Genomic DNA, 22,228 nt, shown 5'->3' on the forward strand with positions numbered 1-22,228 from the left:
GGTCAAGGAAAGGCAAAGGCTTGGGAACTTGGGAACTTCGAGGTTCCGGAGTTACGGAGTTCCAAGGAAGGGAAGACTTAGGAACTTGGGACCTTCGGGATTCCGGAGTTACGGAGTTCCGGGGAAGGGAAGACTTAGGAACTTGGGAACTTCGGGGTTCCGGAGTTACGGAGTTCCAGGGAAGAGACAACTTGGGAACTTGGGAACTTCGGGGTTCCGGAGTTACGGAGTTCCGGGGAATGGAAGACTTAGGAACTTGGAACTTCGGGAATCTGAAATTACAGGGTTCCGGGGAATGGAAGACTTAGGAACTTGGGAACTTCAGGGTTCCGGAGTTACAGAGTTCCGAGGAAGAGAAGACTTGGGAACTTGGGAAGTTCCAGAGTTACGAAGTTCCAAGGAATGGTAGACTTGAGAACTTGGGAACTTCGGGATTCCGGAGTTACGGAGTTCCGGGGAAGAGAAGACTTGGGAACCTTCCTTCTGACAAGACAACACTTAAACACTTCACGCCTCCATTGGTTTTCTCCTCAATCAACTGGGGCAACGCTGGTCCATAGAACATATCTCTAATCAGTTCTCACTAATGGACCAAGGGTGTCATAAAATGACAACAGTATCACTGCACCCTAGACAAGCAAGTCTCCCATCCAAGACTAGGAAATCGAAAGAAGACTAAGGTTGGGCCTGAATAAGGACAATACCTACTGTACTATGAGCAACCTAGTTATTTAATATGACAATTAATGTAGCATAATAAGTAGTAATGTATGTTTCCCTTTGGGACCCTTTGGGAATTGACAGCCTACAAATAGGGGACATTACAGTTAAAGATATGTTAAAGAAGTTTACTATGGAAAATTGTAAACCAGTTACTACCCCTTTAACTGTTAGTTGTAAATTAAGCAAAGATGATACATCTCTGGATGTTGATCAGAAAAAGTACAGACCTATGATTGGAGGACTATTATATCTAACTTCCTCTAGACTGGATATTATGCAAGTTGTATGTTTAGTTGCAAAATTTTAGGCTAGTCTGAAGCAATCACATGAACAAGCAATGAAGAGGATATTCAATTACTTGAAAGGGACTCAAGATTTTGGTCTTTGGTACAAGAAGCATGGATATTTCATATCGAAAGCATTGAAGACAAAAAAGGTACTAGTGGTGAAGCATTCGTTTTGGAAGATAGATTGGTTTCATGGTTAAGTAAAAAACAAGACTCAGTATCATTATCTACTATAGAAGCAGAATACATTTTGGCAGCATCTTGTTGTACTCAAGTTATGTGGATGAAGCAGACTCTTAAAGATATCAGAGTGGTATAAAATGAAGCTATTCCTATTATGTGTGATAATACCAATGCTATAGGCAATTCAAAGAATCCGGTAATGCATTCAAGAACTAAACATATCTCAATCAGATATCATTTCTTAAGAGAGAAAGTTGCAAAAAAGGAAGTCAAATTGGAATACATTTATACAAAAGAACAAGTAACAGAGATTTTCACTAAGGCATTGGCGAAAGATACTTTTGAGTATCTCCAGCAGAAACTAGGGGTTATTGCCCCTCCTTTCTCTAACTAAATGCATTATAGTGGTGCATCTTTCCAAGGGGAGATTTCAACGCTTATCCTTTATCTCCTAGATTGATGTTGTTTAGCTCTCAGGGGGAGCAGTGGCATGTGTTGGTCAATACGCCATGCAAATCTCACAACTACTCTCTCCCCCTTTGTCATTAATGTCAAAGGGGGAGAGAGTTGTTGTGAGATTTGTGGAGAGAGTTGTGAGATTTGTTCGAATATTCAAGTGTTGTCATCAATGACAAAGGGGGAGATTGTTGGAAGCAAGGAAACAATAATCGTTTGGGGAATTAATCGGCAAAACAAAAGTATAAGATTTTTTCAAAAAATCGGGAAAAAATCGGATATACAAAAAAACGTAAAAAATTGCAAAAAAACAATCAAAAACTACTTTTTTATATATTTTAGGGTATTTCCATAGCATAGAGATATTGTAGGCAAATAAAATAGACACTTGAACACATGAATTGCAGGAAATAGATTTTTGTTGTTTATATTCATATCACTGATTACGTTGCACAAAATATACTACACCATAAATAATATCTAGATGGTGAGAGATGTCAAAATGTCAATTACAATATAGTTTGTGACTTTGAACAAAGTCAACCTATAAACTAAGTACAAAATTCCAAAATCTCAAATGTAGGCAATGACATGCTAGAGGGCAGAGGCCCTGATGATGAAGCTCCTGGGTAAGAGCCTGTCCTAATTCCTTCAACCCATTCAAGACGAAAGTTGGCTTGCCTCATGATATCAAAATCTTCAGACACAAGCGGGCGATCAGCAACAACATAATCATCATCAACATCATCATCATCATCAACATCATCAACAGCAATCTACTCGCACTCTGGATATATCTCATCGAGGTCAATTGGCAAGCATTCCTCAATAGTTCCTGATTTTGCCCATGTAGAAATTAGTGTTTCCCTTACAAATGAAAAACCAATGAATAGTGAATACAATTCAAAAAACTGCAACTATATATTAATATTCTCACCTTGAGCTTTCCTTATCTTCAAGCAAAGGTTGTGATGAACAAATACCAAGTCATTCAGCCGTTGTTGTGATAGGCGGTTGCGTTTCTTGGAATGTATGTGTTCAAACACACTCCAATTACGCTCACAAGCTGATGAGCTACATGTTTGGCTCAAAATACGCACCGCCATCCACCTTAAATTTGGTATTTCATCTCCAAAAGAAGCCCACCATGCAGCTGAAAAACACATTATATGGAGATGATATTGTAAGACTAAGAATATCTTATAATCTTAACAAACTTAATGGTTGGCAAAATAAAGTGATTGTCAAAAGTTTATAGAGTCTACCTGGTTGAATGGTCTTTCTACTTTGTATAGCAGCCCTAGAAGAGGGAAAGCCCTTAGCATGCTTGTACATTTCCAGCTCTATCGTAGCCGCATCAAATTTTTCCAAGTCAGGAAACATTTTTTCCATGCACTTGAAGAAGCCTTGTTTGATCTCAGCATCAATTTCCAGGAAGTCAATCTTATAGAATAACAGAGGATTGAGCAAGTATCCCGCAGCATGGAGAGGAGTGTGCATTTGTCCATCCCATCTCCTATCAATTATGTCCCACAACGGCATATACCTATCCCTGTTATTTTCCAGCTTACTCCTTATCACCTCCTTGGCCCTATCCATGGCCTCATACACATATCCCATGGGGGGTTTATACCCATCCACTAGTCTCAAGACTTTTACTAAAGGCTCTGAAAAATTCTACAATCTGTTCAATAGATTCCCAAAATGTGGTAGAATACATATACTCTGCCACTGCTATTGCATTTGCTTGAGTTGTGAAACCAGACTCCATCCACTCAACTGAAACAAACATTCGCCTCAAATTACCTTTTTGTTCACATAATGTTTGTAATGCAAGGAAATATGTTGCAAATCTTGTCACTCCTGGTGGAACTAGCTCCTTGCCTCCTGTGAAAGAGCGCATTATAGCCAAAACCCTTGTGTGATTATAAACAAATTTGGTAACCTTGTGAGCTTTCTGAAATACCGCCTTAACCCATTCAATTTTTCCAATGTCCTCTAGGGTTAGATCAAGGCAATGTGCTGCACGTGGTGTAAAAAACATGGAAGGATATTTATCTGTCAGAAGTCTCCCTGCAGCAACACAAGCAACAGCATTGTCTGTGATAAATTGAACCACATTTTGTGGCCCTACATCCATAACTACCACGTCATACATCTCAAACAATGCATTTGTGGATTTCATCATATTAGATGCATCCACAGATTTCAAAAAAACTGTGCCAATCTCACAAGAGACGAGGAAGTTAATGAGAGTTTGGTTCCTTCTATCTGTCCAACCATCTGACATGATGCTGCAACCAGTTCTAGCCCACTGCAATCGATGTTGTTTAACAACATCTTGAACATCCTCTACTGCATCTTTCAGCATACCAACCCTCAATGATTCACAAGATGGGGCTTGAAACCCAGGACCTACAGCTGCAATAGCATCTACCGTGGGTTGCCAATATGGATTTCTGGAAGCATGGAATGCCGTGTGAGAGGAGTACCAATAATTAGCAATTGCCTTCTTTGCTTGTTCAGTGGCAGTTTTCCTCCATCCTGTACTCTCCAAAGTGGTTTGTGATCTTGGTGTGGTATGCAGTTGGAAGAAAGCATTAGTGTTTCCTCCACCTGTGTTTGGTCCACGTGCTATAGAATTATGTGTCGACCCAGATTCCTTGAAACTCCCATCTTCACCATCCTCACCCAAATCATGCATCCTAGGATTTGTAGAAGTCAAACCTAGTTCAACCCCAATTCTTGCCTTTTTGGCCCTATTCTCAACAATCCCTTCAAGAGATTGCTTTGCTTGATATGAGACATCTGCAGGGCATTTTTTGCATATCTCGGTGTTATTTCCTCGTTCTTTTGACAAATGCCACTTGAAACGATAAATTCCACCACTGATCTCATCTTGACACCAATTGCACTTGACCTTCATGCTACCAGGAATTGTTGTGCAATGTGTCCATGCAAAGTCTTTTTGGTGTGGCATTGCGATTAAGAATCAGTTTTGCAAAAGCATTACACTTAGTTTTTAAGTTTTGAGGGATCTAGGGTTGGGTTTGTGTATATTAACGTTGGACATTCATCATGAAAACTGAACATTTATATTAAAATTTTCATTTTTTTGTATATTAAATGTTAATAACTTCAAAGAAAATGACATTATGAATCTATGATAGGCTGTATATATTAAATGAAAATGACATTTTCATATATTAAAAGCTAAGAATATTGAACAAAAAATGAATTTAATGTTATTGTAAATGAAAATGTAAATTCCGATTACAGTTAATTACTATTAAATACAAATTTTACTAATAATTAACAGTAACACACAATCAGATTACATATTTAACAGTAAATACTAAACAAAAATTAGTAAATATTTAACTGTTTAATTAAAAAAAAATCTAAAATTACTAATAATTACAAACAAAATATTTATGCTTATTACTAAAAATCTAAAGTTCTAAAATTACTAATAATTGTATTTATGCCTATTTACATTTTACTGATAATATTTACAAACAAAATATTTACAGTCATATTAAATATTTAATATGACTGTAAATATTTATTGTTAATATTTTACTGTTAATTAACAAATATTATTAATAATTAACAGTAAATAAGCATAAATATTTAATGACTGTAAATATTTACTGTTAATAATAAATATTAAAATTTGTATTTATTAACAGTAAATATAAATATAAACATAAAATTTTAACAGTAATATCTGACTATAATTTTAACAGTAAATTACTATAACTATCTGACTGTAATAAAATATAGTAATATCTAACTGTAATAAAATACTAAATATTAATAAATATGTAACTGTAATTTTCATCATACATATCCACTAGATTATCTGACTGTAAATTTATAACAGTCAGATAATCTAGTTGATATGTATGATGAAGATCATGCAATGACCAAATAAAAAATAAAAGATGCTCGCATAACGTAGTATGTAAATATTTACAGTCATTAAATATTTACAATATTTAAATATTTATGCTTAATGACTCTTAAAACATAATATAAAAATAAAATTTTAAAATTGCAAAGATATGGAAAATACCTAAAATTCCAGCAGCTCCGAGAAAGATGAGAAGGAAGAATGAGAAGGAAAGAAGGAAAGAAAATGCGGTGAAATTTCCCACTACCGTGAAATCCCGCAGTCACCCACCTGTGAAATCCCGCAGACACCCACGCCGACACCCGTGAAATCCTGCAGACACTAACGCAAACACCCGTGAAATCTCGCACCCCTTGAAATCTCGCGCGATATGGCATGAAACCCTACCACGTCGCGCAATTTTAGATCATTTTTTTTGTTTATTTCACGCTTTTTTTTGGCGAGTTTAGGGTTTTTCGCGAGTTCGCGATTTTAATCCAATTAATCGCACGATTAATCCGCAATTTTAATCGAATAAATCGTTGAAAATCGTGTTGAAAAAGTCAATGATTATTGTCACGATTTTTTGGAATAAATCGGCAGTTTTGCCTATCCCTGATTAATCGGGTATAATCGCGTTTTATTTGCAATTACTGTTTCTATGGTTAGAAGTATGAACTTGTATGGTTGTCATTGATATTTGACCTAGTTATCTGGATGGATTCTGATCCAAATATGCTCCTTGTTATTGCAATTGTGTTTTGTGTTGCAGATTTAGTTTGGTATTCTAGTGTTGGTTGTGGTATTTTGATTTGGGTAGTTATTTTTGTTCTCTAGAGGTAAGTGTGTCTATCAAATTGGTCCAGAAACACTTCAGTGACCTCCGGATATGTTGCGAATTGCGTTGCGGTTTAGTGGATGTGATTTTATGGCTCGTGTAGTATTATCCATATGCTTCTATGGTGGATTCTTTGTTACGCAAGACAGCTTTGTTGTTTATGTTCGAAATATCCAATTGTGTTATGGTTTGGTGTGTCCGTTTGGATTATCTTGATTGGATCATATTCCTTTGGTCTGGATATGCATTGAAGGATGTATTAAGGAGTTGTTATGGGCCTCACCATGGCGTGTGAAGATCTGCATGAGATATTTTGCATCAGACGATGTTCTTTGGCCGACTGATTGCTATGTCTACACGTTATGTTTGGTAACGACTTTGGAGGATGTGTTAGCATGTGCAGATCATTGGATTCATCTTGGAAGAATGTATTCATTGTATTGTGATGTATTTGGGTTCCCTCTTTCTCTTGGAGTGGACCGCTTTGAGCATTTTTGGTCCAGGTGGCTTATTTGTGTAATAATGTTTATTTTGTTCTTGGCCGACCCTAAATTAAGTTTTCAATGATCTATCTCATATTTAAGGAGTATGGTTGGAGAAATTGTTATGATGGATTGTGTTTGAATTGATGAAAAGAGTATGTGAATGATGTGCAAGCAGATTTGAGATTGCAAAAGTGCAAAAGTCAGAGCTTTGAAGGTGATATATTCAATGAGATATTCAATGAGATAGTAGTGCTTATCAAAGATGTTTGCCATGATGTTGGTTGCTTGATCCAATTGTTCAAAGGCAATTTCATGTTTAGGAGATCCTTCTCAATTTTAGTTCTACTACTTCCTGTTGATGTAATAGCTAGGTCGGATCCCTTCTAGGGCTGACCTAGGACGTGTGTGTGACTAATTGGCCCTTGGCCTTGGTCATGCCTTATATGCAATAAACACAACGTAACTTGTAACGTGTGGGACTGACCCTATATTGGGCGCCAAACTTAAGATATTATATTGTAATTAAATTGCTCTCCTTGAAGGCCGACCTAGGGTGTATTGGAAGGCTAAGGCACATATATAATCAAAGCATCCATCATGCATATCATACATTACATTACACAGTTACACCAGCAGTGATCAGCGAATATCAATCAAGGTCAGCAAACCATATTCAAGGTCAGCGAACTTCATTCCAAGGGCAGCAAACCAATTCCAAGGGACAGCGAATCCATTCAGAGGCAGCAAACACTCCATTATCAGCGAATGGTGTTTATGATCTATCTTTCTTGATCAGAAGATAAGTACATTGTACTAATGTGCCCTAGTTTGGTTTCATCTGTGCATATACTACCATTCTAAATGCTTCAAGTGTTGAAGCAAATTTGTAAAGATACCTACTGATTATTGCATAATAAGATCTGAGATTATTGCTGGGTTTTTCACCTCCAAGAGGGAGGTTTTCCCAGGGTATTTTTGGTGTTCCTTGTGTTCATTATTTTGATCCTCTGTTATTGCTATCTATATATAACAGTCTGATCTAAAATTAACATTTCCTTTGTTGCTGATTGACAGTGAGTCTTTCAACAGCAGATTATATCTTGCCCTAAAGCAGTGAACCTCAGTTGTACAAGTCCTTGTATCTTACCCTAAGGCAGTGTGCCTTAACCTTGCAAGTCCATCAGGTGTTGTTTCTCCTTGGCAGTGAGCCTAAAACATTGTAATTATTCATATTCATATTGTGAGTTAGATTCTCACCATGGTTTTTCCCAGTTTGGGTTTTCCACGTAAATTTGGTGTTCATGTGTTGATGATTGATATGTTGCTGCTATGTTATTTGATATTGTTTATAATTAATCTGTTTTGAAGTTTCGGACTGATTCGCCCCCCCTCTCTGTCCTGTCATGTGTTCAATAGTTTCTTATGTGACAAACCTTCATGACGCATGCCATTTTCACAATTTTATCACTTAAGGGTGAAATTATATCAGCCGTACCCAGCCATATTGTACCCACTAGAAAAAAAATTGTCGTATTGGCCTACCAAAACCCCTTACCCATACCCACCCCCATAACGAAACCAGCAACTTAGGTATAGTGAGATGAAACGCACTAAGCAGTTTTATAAGGCAGTTATGTAATCTAAATTCCATCAAAAGAGAATAAAAGAAGACATTTCAGAACAGGATATGGGCATAACTAAATATATGATAGTAACAATCTCAATTCCTTTTCAGTTCAGAATTATCATTCATCTTAAATGCCATTTCTATCTTCTTCAAAAACAGGTTTCAAGAAGTAAGGTTCCAGTAATACCAAATTCTACATAAAGTTACTAATTTTATCAGTTTTAGCAGAGGCCTTTGAGATAATTGGATCCTCTTAGTGATCAACTTGCCCAACCTAGAAATCTGCTACTCATGCAATTGTTCAAACCCAAATATCACATTTAGTTGATAAAGTGTTTGCACTCCAACATAAACTCGCATACATTATTATTATTACCTTAAACACACATTATTTGTCATGCCCCATTCCCAGCAATAAATGAAACAACAGATCAAACTATGAAATTGTCTTACGCCAGTAAGACTTCACAATTTCATGATCCTAGGGCACTCTACACTCAGTCGTAATCAGCAATCCCAATATTAATAAAGGCAGTGAAACATCATAGGAATGAAGGCAGCGATAATCAAATAGTGATAATGATAATAACAGTCCATGCCTTAAAAATTGTTACACCTTGAATAATATCTGATTGTCCCTCCTAATGGCAGCAATTCCCCCAAGCAGCAATAAGTATTAAGAATAGTAAGGTGCGATTTGACTAATGATAAGAAGCGTTTTAAAGTGTTAAATCAGCAATTCATAAGACAGTGTTTAGTTATGAAAGGGAACAGTCATACAAGGAAGAGTCACTCCTCTTCCAAGAAGTTGTAAACGCATAAGGAGACATGATTGTTCACCATCGATGGAAGGTACAAGTATCCATTACAAGCATCCATCAAGGGGGCATTGAAGAAGCAATCATCAGGCAGTAGATCTGAAAACAATCTGCAGAACTGAGAAAACATATATTGACCAGCAGAATTTATAATTATTTAACAGTGTGGTATGAAATATAATGCATGATGATTGGTCTGTTATTTTACTCAAAGATGAAAAACTCTTAATCGGCAATAAATCTTTTGGCCCAAAATTTTAAAAAAATCGGGAATCGGGAAAAAATCGGCAATAAATCGGCAAATTTATCAAACATTTGAAAATATATAATTTGTTAAAATATTCAAAAAAAGCACACACATACATTAAATTTAAAGAACATATTAACATATTACTGGTTTCCATCATATAGAAACCATAGTTTGACTCAAATACATAGTTAGCAGTACATCAGCCAATTATAAAGCAATCATTTTAGAAATGTGTGATTGGTGTAATAAGATATGCACACAAATTCCATCCAAGAAAGCCTTAAATTCTCTTCTGTTTGGGTAAATTATAGTTCTCCTAAATCCATTGTTTTAGAGATTGAGAGTCAAGGTTTTTTGGAGGAAGGAATTGAGGCCAAGTTGAAGAGGTATGCCTCTTTACATGTGCAATAGATGGTTAAACCGCAGTAGTTAATAGAACATTGGTGCATCTCTTAAGGAAGTAAACTAGAATGCATCAGGGAACATGCCGATGAAATTTTTGCATTTATATTCAGCAGTCACTTGCAATAGAGATGCACATATATCGAAGACCTATATTGGCTAAATTTCTCCTAATCCTTTCATGTTCTTTTGGGACAGCCAAAAGAGAATTAAAATCATTGATCCCGTCGAATATCCACAAACTCATTACTAGGTAGAAGATTAAATCATTGATCCCGTTGAATATACACAAACTCCCATCGATAGATAATGATCCCTCGAATCCACACTCAATCCACAAATTCCGTCGGCTGTCGTTCTTAGGGAAAACGAAATTGCCGAAATCAATTTCATTAAAAAATAAAAACAAACTCGGTTTTTAGGGTTGCGTAAAAAAAATGGCATCACTTTTTTATTCGCGATTTTTTGTTCCATTTGCGCGCAATTTTATTGTGATTTATTCTATTTAAACATCGCAATTTTTACAAAAAAATCCTTCACAATTTTTTGGAAGATTTAATCATTTGTAATATAGACTCCTGATAAATCACGATTTTGCCGATTTTTGGACGATTTTTTCATCAATGATTTTAATGATCTTTCATTTAATAAGATGTAGAATAATGTATAAATAACATATGAATATTGTTATATCCCTTTCTATGTTTATTATTGTTCTAACTATGATTCTGCATAATAGACTGGTTATTAAGATTCCCCTAAATTTTTCATCCAATCAATCATCTCATTTTGGAGGGGAGACATAGTAGATACGAAGGATTGCAAGTAGCTAGGAAGCCACGCTGGTAGAGACACCCCAAGTGAGGCTGGGAGACAAGAATGGAGGTTGTTACTCCATACTCCTGGACTGGGTGGAACAGCTCGAGGCGCCTTGTATGGTCAACCAACTGGTACTCCCTAATGATGATGAGTTGGTCGAATGGAATTTCAAGAGGGAAATCCATATGTATGTCGCAGCAGTAAATCTGAACTATAATTGTACAATATTGGTGTTATGTGTTTATTTAATTTGTGAAACAAACCTGTTTGCAGGCCCTATATTAGAATAGTGAGATACAACTTCCATTTCCAAGCATTATTTAAATTCTAATTGAAGAATTTTGGGCAGATTTGGTCAAGTCCCAGGAGGGGACATTACATTATTCAATTCTGATAACTAATGTAGTTGTCAACAATATGATGAATTATACAGTAAAACTGAGTCACGAGAGTGGTTTCATAGATTCCATACAAAAATCAAGAAAACGGAAAAACATTCCCTAGAGAATGATGCGATAAAATTAAGCTATAAAGAGCAAGTTTATTCTATACCAACTCACCAGAAACAAAGAACAATCTAACAAGGAAAACGACAAAGTAAGAGAATATTGCACCTCTAGGATATAAATCTTGAGACCATGAAGCCGAATGTAAACATGACAAAACTGTTCTAAAGGGGCAAGTGTGCATCTGGATATGTATAACAAACAATTAAAAGGAACTGAAGCTACAATCTTCATTTATGATTGAACTTGAGACACATAAAAGGTGCAATTTTCAGGATGACCAGCTTCACAGCAGTTAGTGAAGATGCAAGAAGGGGCAGTCTTTAGCACAACTTTCATAAATGGTATTCAGTTCTAGTAGAAATGTTAATCAGATGAACACAGGGACATAAACAAAATAAGAAATGGTGACTCATATTGTCAAAACATCAAACTAAGGAAGGGGATGCAAAATAACACTTCTGCTTACAAAGCAAAAGAGAAAAATTCTGAAAATTGCATATGCTATAATTATTAAATCATTGCTTACCACCATTAGTTCATGCAGACCAAGTGGTGCTGTGACAATGTATGGGATACCGGGATGCTCCTTTGCTGCCTCTGCAGCCAAAGCTGGGATATCCTGCAAGGATGGTATACCTTTTATTTACATCTTCCATCTCAAGGCTTTTTGCATTAACTCCCGATTATGGTGATATCTCTTTTTTGGATTGGACACAGACTAATGAGTAAATACCCTGCAAAGGTAGAGATTTTTTCACCAATGGATGTGCTTATTCCATGGAAAAATAACCTCTAGAATAGTTGTACAGCCACAGAGAAACAAAATTATTTGTAAAGAGAACCAAAAGTGAAGTCACACCTGTTTCCAGTGGCGTCCAGGAGATAGAAAGTAAGGGCTTATAATAACTCTGGCAGCACCTTGATTCACACATGAGTCAAATGCTTCTTTTATTGTTGGCTTTGCTATCTCCTGAAAGCATTTACAACATTAATAACAGCATCCAAATTTTCAAATCAATTGGATATAAACCAAACATGTAGGTCAAAATGTGAACCTTTGGAATATACCAGATATGCCAGTCCAAATGCCCATAAAATAACTCCTGTGTATTAACAGCTCAAGTCTTACAAAATCGAATGACTTGTGCAGAACTAAATACTTCAAAAGCATACCCTAAAGTCACATTTTCAGGATTGAGCTTAAACCCTAAAGTGCAGGGTTTCCAATTTGGGATTTTTTTTTTAAGAATACAATCGATTGTCCACAGAACTTGATATAAATGTAGCACATTTAAGATTTGTTATCTTCTCAAACGAGAGTAACTCTCGGAACTTTGGCTATTCTCTATATTAGTAGCAGCAGAATAGAAATGGTTTTATGTTTGTTTTACAGTTTCCATATTCCAGTTCGGGTGCATGGCTCTGTTTCACTTCAGATTCCTTCGAGTCATATTACCATTCATAGATTTTCCAGCCAACAAATAATTCTCCTCAAAAGCCAAAAAAGATGTCAAAAGAATAATGACGGACATTTCTCAAAAAGCAACTGTGTCGATTTATTCAAAACATTAATAACCTCCTACGTGAAATAGGAAGATTTTGCATGACAAGCCCAAAATACACATTTGGGATTGCAATATCATTTGCATCGCAATTCTACATACAATTATATTCTGATAAAAGAGGAATATGGATCTTTACCATATGAGCAGGTTCCACGATTGGGTGACCCGTTTTCTCCTTATACATGTCCACAAATGCAACTGCCATTCATTAATACCAATCTAAGCCTACAGTAAGCAACCATTGTATCATATATATAAATCACAGAATGGAAAAATAAATAAAAAAATTAACTCACGAAGCATTGAATTGGACTCTTGGCGCCTGGAACCATGGTCAACTATGATAACTGCATCCTGCTTTCTGAAATCAGATTGCTCCGTTGCAATTGCAGATAAATTCTTACTTTCCATCCGATTAGAATAAATAGAGCTAATTACTATGTGGACATGGCCTGACCTGAAATGGGTAGATGGAGAAAATGTCTGTCCAACCAGAGGGAGTCCCCTGTAAACTTGGGCATGTTAATTCACATACCTCTTTTTGCCTAACAGAAATGCACGCTTATTTGAAAAGTTACAAGAGATGGATTTACCGAGTTGGAGCACGAACAATATTAGCTGACATAATCCTGTGCCGTAAGCTATTATAACGTTTCGTTTGCCATTTCGTCCCCTGGAATGTGGGCTTGAGAATATAAACATTCTCCACTATCATCTGAATTTAGATCATCAGTTTTATTGGGGTTAGCGGGTTTGAAAAGTATTCGTTCAGATTTCTGATGTTTTAAAGATAAAAGACTAGTTTAGCAAATCCTTGTGTTCAATTGTTAAAATGCGGAAGATGTCATTTTAACCGCAAAAACTGCTATCACCACACAAAATGGTTACATTTCTGTTGGATTTTTTAAGTTTTAACAAGGCGGATTATGGGGATTGGAATGGTAAAAACTGTATAAAAATTTGTTGCGTTTTGTAAATTCGAACAGCATTTTGTGTGGAGATTAGTCATGTAAAGACATTGAAACTTTTTGGCAATAAGTTGGGATGTAAGTGAATGTTACAAAATAAAATAATGATTTTCAAAAGAACGAAACAAATTAACCTTCTCTTTGAAGGCAACCTTTTGGCAATAGTGGAGGAATAAAGTATCTTGAGCTTGATTTCCACAACAAATTTAATTGATATACTTGAATAGCAAAAAGAATTCGAGGAGGGTGGAAAGTGTTATACTCCCTGCAAAATAAATGTAGAAATGAAGAGTTATGAGATTAGAAGACCAAAAGAACACTTTTTGGCTTGCTTGTTACCGTGGTGATCTTTTACATCCATGTGAAATTTGGGCAGCGAAAATGGAGGTAGATAGAAAGAATCCAAAAGCATCTAATCATTGGTAGTCTCAAAATTAAAACTATTGTTTTGTACGAAATCTTAGTGGTTGGAATTGTTCTTTTGGAAGCATCGATGATGGTTCTATTGCTAAGTTACCTAAAGAAGGTTTAAAGTATGGGATACCACTCTTGGCCTAAATTAAGTATAGAGAAAGAGCTAACAAGAAGAAAGACACATGGATAAAATAGAATGACAAATAGATGAAGAAGTGGGATGTTAATATGCATGATTGTCCAAATATTAATGAGGAAATAAAAAAAATTCATGAGAGGTAATTTTAGGAATGGCATATGGACAAAACAAACAGGACGTACAAAAATTTACTATATCTAAGAGTTTAACCCTACGTGGGACCATGAGGAAAAATCTTATATAGGAACATATATTAACTAGAAAACAAAAATGTTGATAATTCAATTAAGGACTAGTTCACATCATTTTAGATGTAAGATGGGCATGTGGATGATACCTAAAGAAGAGTTGGAAAAGAGAACATGTCAATTTTGCAACAAGGGGGTACTGGAGACAGAATGGCGCTTTGTCATGGACTACTCAATGTACAAAGAGATATGTATCAGGTATGAAGACACCTTGAAAATTGTATCTAAGCACTATGTTTGAGGAGGCAAAGTTGGCCAAAAGTGTTAATTTCCTTATTGAAATTGATTGCCAAAGGTTGGTTCTTGTTATTGGCCATATGATGGAATTGATTATGTGTTGCATTGATGTTTTGTCATTTATGTCAACACTAGCTATTATGGTTGTTTACCATTCCGGTAGAAGGATTGGATTGGGAACATAATCAGTTGATTGTCACCGGTATGATCTGGTTGATGGAATAAGTTTGTATGGATGGTTCATATGCTTCTGAAGTATGTTTCAGTTAGTTGGTATTGACTTGATGGTCGGATGCTATCTCATGTTCTAGTAAGCCTGCTTTATAGGTCCGGTAAGGGTTTCACCAACAGAGCTTTATTGAAGATCTTTGATGTAATGCATAAGTGGTGTTGGTGCAGCTTCTAGAAGGGATTCAGGATGTTGATGGTGATTGTGTTCATGCCTCAACTAATTGGTGTCATTGCTTTGGTGTGTGTGGATCTAATTTAGGTTTGGTGCTATCTAGGTTATGGACTGGTTTTCATGTAACATGTTAGTGGATCCTCAGATGCGCTTCTGAGATGTTTTATTGTTTGGATGATGTTTGTTTGGCCTTAGGCTGACATGTGTTGTGATTTTATTTCAAGATTATGTAATGGATCTATTGTATTATCATTTGGGTGGCTGACCTAATTGGTTAGGTCCCGAGTTGGTATAAATATATGTAAGATCTCATTGTAGATCATATAGGAATGGCAAGGAGCGAATAATGTAATAATCATTTGTGCAGAGGATTTGGTCGATCAAAGGTGATCAAGTTGGGTTTATGTAAGAGGTTTTAGATCTCTGGTATTGACCTTAACCGAAACTGTAATCTGGCATGTTTGATGCTATCACTGGTAGTTCTTCTCTCTGGATTGTTGTCCAAATATCTTGAGGCGGTTGACATCTCTGTAGTCAGTGAGATTCATTTGTGATTAGCAGTGCGCTCTAAGAAGTGTGCCTTCTTGCATGTGCAAGCCCCTATTATAATCATATACTTGTTGCAGAAGTATCATATGACTGTGGGTAGGGTTTCCCACCGTTGTTTTTCCTCATTGAGGTTTTCCACGTACAAATTATGGTGTTATGTGCTATGGTTGCATGGTATTGATTCTCTGGTTTTCATTTATGCTTTAATTTTTAATGAGTTATTCTAGTATAAGGTTTTAAGTGTTTTAATTCACATGATTGTTAACAACTAATTCACCCCCCCCCTCCTCTCATTTGTTCACCGGTTATATCCTAATAGTTGGTATCAGAGCCCGATCCTCTTTTTACAGAAGCTTAACCGCTTGAGAAAGATCTTATGCCAACTAATAGTTCAACTCCTATTTTCCAGAAGGACAACCCTAGGCTTGATGGAACAAATTATGGAGTATGGAAGATTCAGATGGAGACTCATTTGAGATGCATTGGAAAGGAAATTTGGGAAATAACTCAGAATGGTTACACTCCTCACAATCCGACATCTGGCATTCCTGCACCAGCAGACTTGGATAAGAACATTGAAAATGACTGCAAAGCTAGAGAAGCCCTCTTAAGCGCCTTATCAGATCAGCAAATCATGGGTCTATCAAACAAATCATCGGCAAAAGCTATATGGGACAAGTTGGAGACTCTGAACGAAAGTGATCCTACTGTTAAAATTGCAAAACTTGAATGTTACCGGTTAAGATATGAAAGCTTGAAGATGGCAAAAGATGAAAGAATTTCTACATTCATGGAAAGGGTAAATGAAATTGTATTAGGAATTCAGTGTTGTGGTGGATCTCTGAGCTAGGAAGAGATTGTTTCAAAAGTGTTAAGGGTTTTGCCACCAGCATATAAGATGAAGGTAACTGCAATTAATGAGCTAAGAACCATGCCTAATTCTTTTGTCAATAGAGATACTCTTGTTGGGAAGATATCTGCTTTTGAGCTTGAGGAATTTGGTCCTCCTGGAGATACAAAGATTGATACTGCATATAAGGCATCTACATCATCAACTGACAAGCAAGATTGGAAAGTTTTGTATGCAAAGGAATTGGAAGAGATTAGGAAAGAAGATGAAGAGCTTGAGTAACTTGAAGCCATGTTTGCTAGAAGGACACCTAAAGGTCCATCAGGAAGTAAGTATGAAGAAAAATCTCCTTTCAAATGTTTTGCATGTAATAAGATAGGTCATTTTGCATCTAGATGTCCTGAAAGGAATTCAAAATTGGAAGAAAGAGCAAGAAGATCTTTTAATCCTAACCCTGAATATCAGATCAAGCATAAGTATAGGAGAAACAAAAACAAATCATGCTACTATGTTGATGAGGAAGGAGTAACTGATAACTCAGAGGAAGAATCGACAGGATATTCAGCTAGTGGATCCAGCAATGGAAAAGACTGGGTATTTTATGCTATGAAGGAAGATGATCTGGAACTAGTTATCAAAAATGAGGAAAAGGCTCTTGCAGCAAAAGTTGAAGACAAAGATGAATGGGCAATAGATAGTGGATGTTCTCATCATATGACAGGTGACAAAGGGATGTTTCTAACCTTGCAAGAATTTGATGGTGGTCAAGTCGGATTTGGTAATAACAAGGTATGCATGATCAAAGGAAGAGGAACCATTTCATTGGATGGTAAGCATAACACTGATAATGTCCATTATGTTGAAGGTCTAAAGCATAATCTTTTTAGTGTAGGATAGTTGGTAGACAGAGGATTTCAATTATAATTCAAGGATGGAAAATGCAAAATCATTAGCAAATCAGGATTGGGGATTGCAACCGGTACACAGACAAAAGGTAACATCTTTCATTTAAACTCCGGTGAAAAGACATGTTTGATTGCACATATTAATGAAAGTTGGCTATGGCATAAGAGGTCGTGTCATGAAAAATTTTATTGCATTATAAAGATCAACTCAACTAAGGCAATTAGAGATTTACCTAAGATTGTGAAGCCTCATAATCTGGTATGTAAGGAATGTCAAATGGGTAAGCAAATCAGAACTTCTTTTAAGAGCATACCTGATAAATCTAATGATGTTCTTGATTTGATTCATATTGACCTATGTGGTCCTACAACCTTGGTAATACAAGAAGCTTTCAAGGAGATAGATATTTCATATTAATCATTGATGACTATTCTAGAATGATGTGGGTTGCTTTTCTAAGGGAGAAATATGAAGCCTTTGAGAAATTCAAGATCTTTAAAGCTATGGTTGAGACAGAGACAAGAATGAAAATCAAGTGTCTGAGATTAGATCAAGGTGGTGAATTCACATCCGGTGAGTTCAATAGCTATTGTGAGAAAAATGGCATTAGGAGACAGTTATCTGCACCCCGGACACCTCAATAGAATGGCATTGTGGAAAGAAAGAACAAAACCATTTTGGATGCAGCCAGAAGCATGATGATGGAAACTAATTTTCCTCATATCTACTGGAGAGAAGCAGTAAGTACAATGGTTTATACATTTAACAGAGTTCATATCAAAGGAGATACTAGTAAGACACCTAATGAATTATGGTTTGGTCATTCTCCTACTCTAAGTATTTTAGAATCTTTGGAAGTAAGTGTTATATCAACAAGAGATGATTCCATTGGAAAGTTTGACCCTAGATGTGATGAAGGAATATTTCTTGGTTATTCAACTAAAATCAAAGCATATAGATGTTATAACAAAATATTGCAGAGAATTGTGGAGAGCGCTAATGTGAAAGTGGATGAGCAGTACAAAGACCAAGCTAAATCTTATGACAGTGAACCAGCAGTGGAAATGATTATAACTGATCCGGTAGTGCCTGTATCAGAATAGAATACTGAACCAGTTACCCTGGCATCATCAAAAAACTCAACTGCAAATGAAGAGCAACACAGAGAACTTAAAAATCAAAAAATACCAAGGTATGTTAGGCTAAATCATTCTGAAAATCAGATCATTGGAGACAGAAACATGGGAGTTAAGACAAGGAGAAGATTGGCAAATCAAGAGGTATGTTTCATTTCTCAGATTGAACCGACATCAGTAATTGAAGCTTGCAAAGATGAATGTTGGATGAAAGCTATGGAAGATGAATTAGATCAGATAGAAAATAACAATACTTGGACTTTGGTTCCCCGGCCTAAAAATAAGAATGTTATTGGAACTAAATGGGTTTTTAGAAACAATCTGAATGAGGATGGACAAGTTGTAAGAAACAAGGCTAGATTGGTCTACAAAGGATATTCTCAGAAGGAAGGAATTGATTATGGTGGAACTTTTGCACCGATAGCTAGAATTGAAGTCATTAGACTATTTCTTGCTTATGCAACCTATTTCTTGATGATTGGTGGTTTGATATATTTAACTTAGACTACACTAGATATAATGAATGTAGTCGGTATTGTATCAAGATTTCAAAGTAATCCTAGAGAAAATCATGAAAGTGCAATAAAAAGGATATTTTGGTATTTGCAAGGTACAACTGAATATGGTTTATGGTACCCTAAAGATGATGACTTTACTTTATGTGCATATATAGATGCAGATTGGGCAGGTGATGTTGATGACCGGAAGAGCACATCTGGTGGAGCATTCTTCCTTGGGAAGAAGTTGGTTTCATGGATCAACAAGAAGCAGTCATGCATTTCTTTATCTACTGCTGAAGTTGAATATGTTGCAGCTGCAACCTATTGTACTCAAGTTCTATGGATGAAGCAGAGGTTGAAGGATATACAAGTGAGTTGTAATGATCCAGTTGTTATCCATTGTGATAACTCTATAGATATTGACATATCAAAGAATCTGGTATTTCGCTCCAAGACTAAGCACATATCAATCAAGTATAACTTTTTGAAGGAAAAGGTGGAAGCAAAAGAAGTCAGATTGGTTTATGTGAACACTAAAGAGAAGATAGCAGACATCTTCACTAAACCTTTGTCTCAGGAATCATTTGAGTATTTGAGAGACATATTGGGGGTTTCTACCCCTCCGGTAGAGACTTAAATGATGCAGATGTGCATCAGTCTGGTATGCATTATCAGAGCTATCTTTTGCTTTGGATTGATGAAACAATGCTACTACTTAGGGGGAGTAGTCAGCCTTGAGATTTAGAGTTTTCATATTTTGTTTGATTCTTTGGCATTGTTGCCAAAGGGGGGGGAATATATGTGAAAAACCAGTGTTGTTTATTGATTGCACTCCTTAGGGGGAGTTTGGCGGTATTTGGTCTTTTTGATTCAGATCTAGTTCAGAGCTTCATTGCTATATCATTTCATGGGATATTGTTGGCTATCTTCCATTGGGGGAGACTTGTTTGACATTTTCTTGGCACTTATATGTTTTTCACATCTAGTGTTGCCATCAATGCCAAAGGGGGATATTGTTGGCCATATGATGGAATTGATTATGTGTTGCATAGATGTTTTGTCATTTATGTCAACACTAGTTGTTATGGTTGTTTACTGGCTTCCAGTAGAAGGATTGGATTGGGAACATAATCAGTTGATTGTCACCGATATGATCTGGTTGATGGAATAAGTTTGTATGGATGGTTCATATGCTTCTGAAGTATGTTTCAGTTAGTTGGTATTGACTTGATGATCAGATGCTATCTCATGTTCTAGTAAGCCTACTTTATAGGTCTAGTAAGGGTTTCATCGACAGAGCTTTATTGAAGATCTTTGATGTAATGCATAAGTGGTGTTGGTGCAACTTCTAGAAGGTATTCAGGATGCTGATGGTGATTGTGTTCATGCCTCAACTGATTGGTGTCATTGCTTTGGCGTGTGTGAATCTAATTTAGGTCTGGTGCTATCTAGGTAACGGACCGGTTTTCATGTAACGTGTTGGTGGATCCTCAGATGCGCTTCTAGGATGTTTTATCGATTGGATGATGTTTGTTTGGCCTTAGGCCGACATGTGTTATGATTTTATTTTAGGATTATGTAATGGATCTATTGTATTATCATTTGGGTGGCTGACCTAATTGGTTATGTCTCGGGTTGGTATAAATATATGTAAGATCTCATTGTAGATCATATGGGAATGGCAAGGAGCGAATAATGTAATAATAATTTGTGTAGCTGATTTGGTCAATCTTAGGTGATCGAGTTGGGTTTATGTAAGAGGTTTTAGACCTCTAATATTGAGCTTAACCAGAACTGTAATCTGACATGTTTGATGCTATCACCGACAGTTCTTCTCTCTGGATTGTTGTTCAAATATCTTAATGTGGTTGACATCTTTGTAGTCAGTGAAACTCCATTGTGATGAGTAGTGTGTTGTAGGCAGTGTGCCTTCCTTTATGTGCAGGCCCCTATTATAATCATATACTTGTTGCAAAAGTATCATCTAACTATGGGTAGGGTTTCCCACCATGGTTTTTCCTCTATGAGGTTTTCCACGTACAAATTATGGTTTTATGCATTTTGGTTGCATGGTATTGATTCTCTAGTTTTCATTTATGCTTTAATGTTTAATCAGTTATTCATGTATAAGGTTTTAAGTGCTTTAATTCACATAATTTGTTAACAACTGATTCACCCCCCACACCCCCCCCCCCCCCTCTCAGTTGTTCACTAGTTATCCTAACACTTGTGAGGAGTTTGAAAACTTTATAAGGTTGTTGTATTGAGAGGTTGTTTTAATCTTGGTTCCCATAGTTTGATTTGGCCTTGTAGATGTTATTAAAAATTGTTCATTCATTCCCTAAATTCCTCATTTAAACGCATTTGATAAGTTTTTATTTTGTGAATGAAATAGATCTATATATTTGTACAAGTGCTTGAATAATATTTTATTTAGGTTATCTAGATATATACATAAATAATAATTAATTTAAATTAACTTAATGATAGATTATATATAGATATAAGAAAGAAAAATTATTTATTGTAAGTATAGAAAGTAAGTGTAATAAATGAAAGTGTTAAGTTTTGTATTGGAAGAAGATGAATAATTTTGTCAATACTCTATATATCTCAAGATTAGAAATGGAATGTGGCATTATGTAATTTGTTCTAGTTTCTAAACTATCAATCTACAATATAAAGGGTCAAATCTACACTGACACAAAAAAACCCTACAACCAAATGAATGATCTAGTAGTCTGCTCACTTTTTATTCTTGGTGTGTCTAATTTGCATTCGGTTCTTTTATCCAAAGTGAAAGTGTTCAAGAATACCTTAGAAAATTGTTATAATATTGTAAGGATGCATGTTCGCCTAGGTCAACCCAAAATACAAGTCTTAGTTGTGCAAACACTACTAAGATGGTTGTAGGATCTAGATTTGTTTTAGAGGACCAAATCCAAGTGTTTCCTTAAATACAAATGATATACAAATAATGTTGGGAAGATGATGAGATTCCTTGGATATGAAATGAATACA

General features: G+C 36.0%; 1 protein-coding gene across 4 annotated transcripts in view; it reads right to left on the reverse strand.

Moving 5' to 3' along the window:
* Positions 1-13,708, reverse strand: part of LOC131045634 (sirohydrochlorin ferrochelatase, chloroplastic-like) — a 57,972-nt gene extending 44,264 nt beyond the window's left edge. Inside the window, exons 1-5 of one of the 4 annotated variants that reach the window (XM_057979241.2) lie at positions 13,451-13,694; positions 13,154-13,362; positions 12,994-13,055; positions 12,152-12,262; positions 11,819-11,911 (exon numbers count right to left, since the gene is read on the reverse strand). In XM_057979241.2, the coding sequence (XP_057835224.1) occupies positions 11,819-11,911; positions 12,152-12,262; positions 12,994-13,055; positions 13,154-13,362; positions 13,451-13,572 (597 nt within the window). In that variant the 5' untranslated portion in view covers positions 13,573-13,694. Of the gene's footprint in view, positions 1-11,818; positions 12,027-12,151; positions 12,263-12,993; positions 13,056-13,153; positions 13,363-13,450 lie in introns of those variants that run through there. The other 3 variants (XM_057979240.2, XM_057979242.2, XM_057979243.2) reach the window with 3 other exon arrangements.
* Positions 13,709-22,228: the final 8,520 nt, after the last annotated feature.

Source organism: Cryptomeria japonica, chromosome 4, assembly GCF_030272615.1.
Source record: "Cryptomeria japonica chromosome 4, Sugi_1.0, whole genome shotgun sequence".
Classification (NCBI taxonomy): Eukaryota; Viridiplantae; Streptophyta; class Pinopsida; order Cupressales; family Cupressaceae; genus Cryptomeria; species Cryptomeria japonica.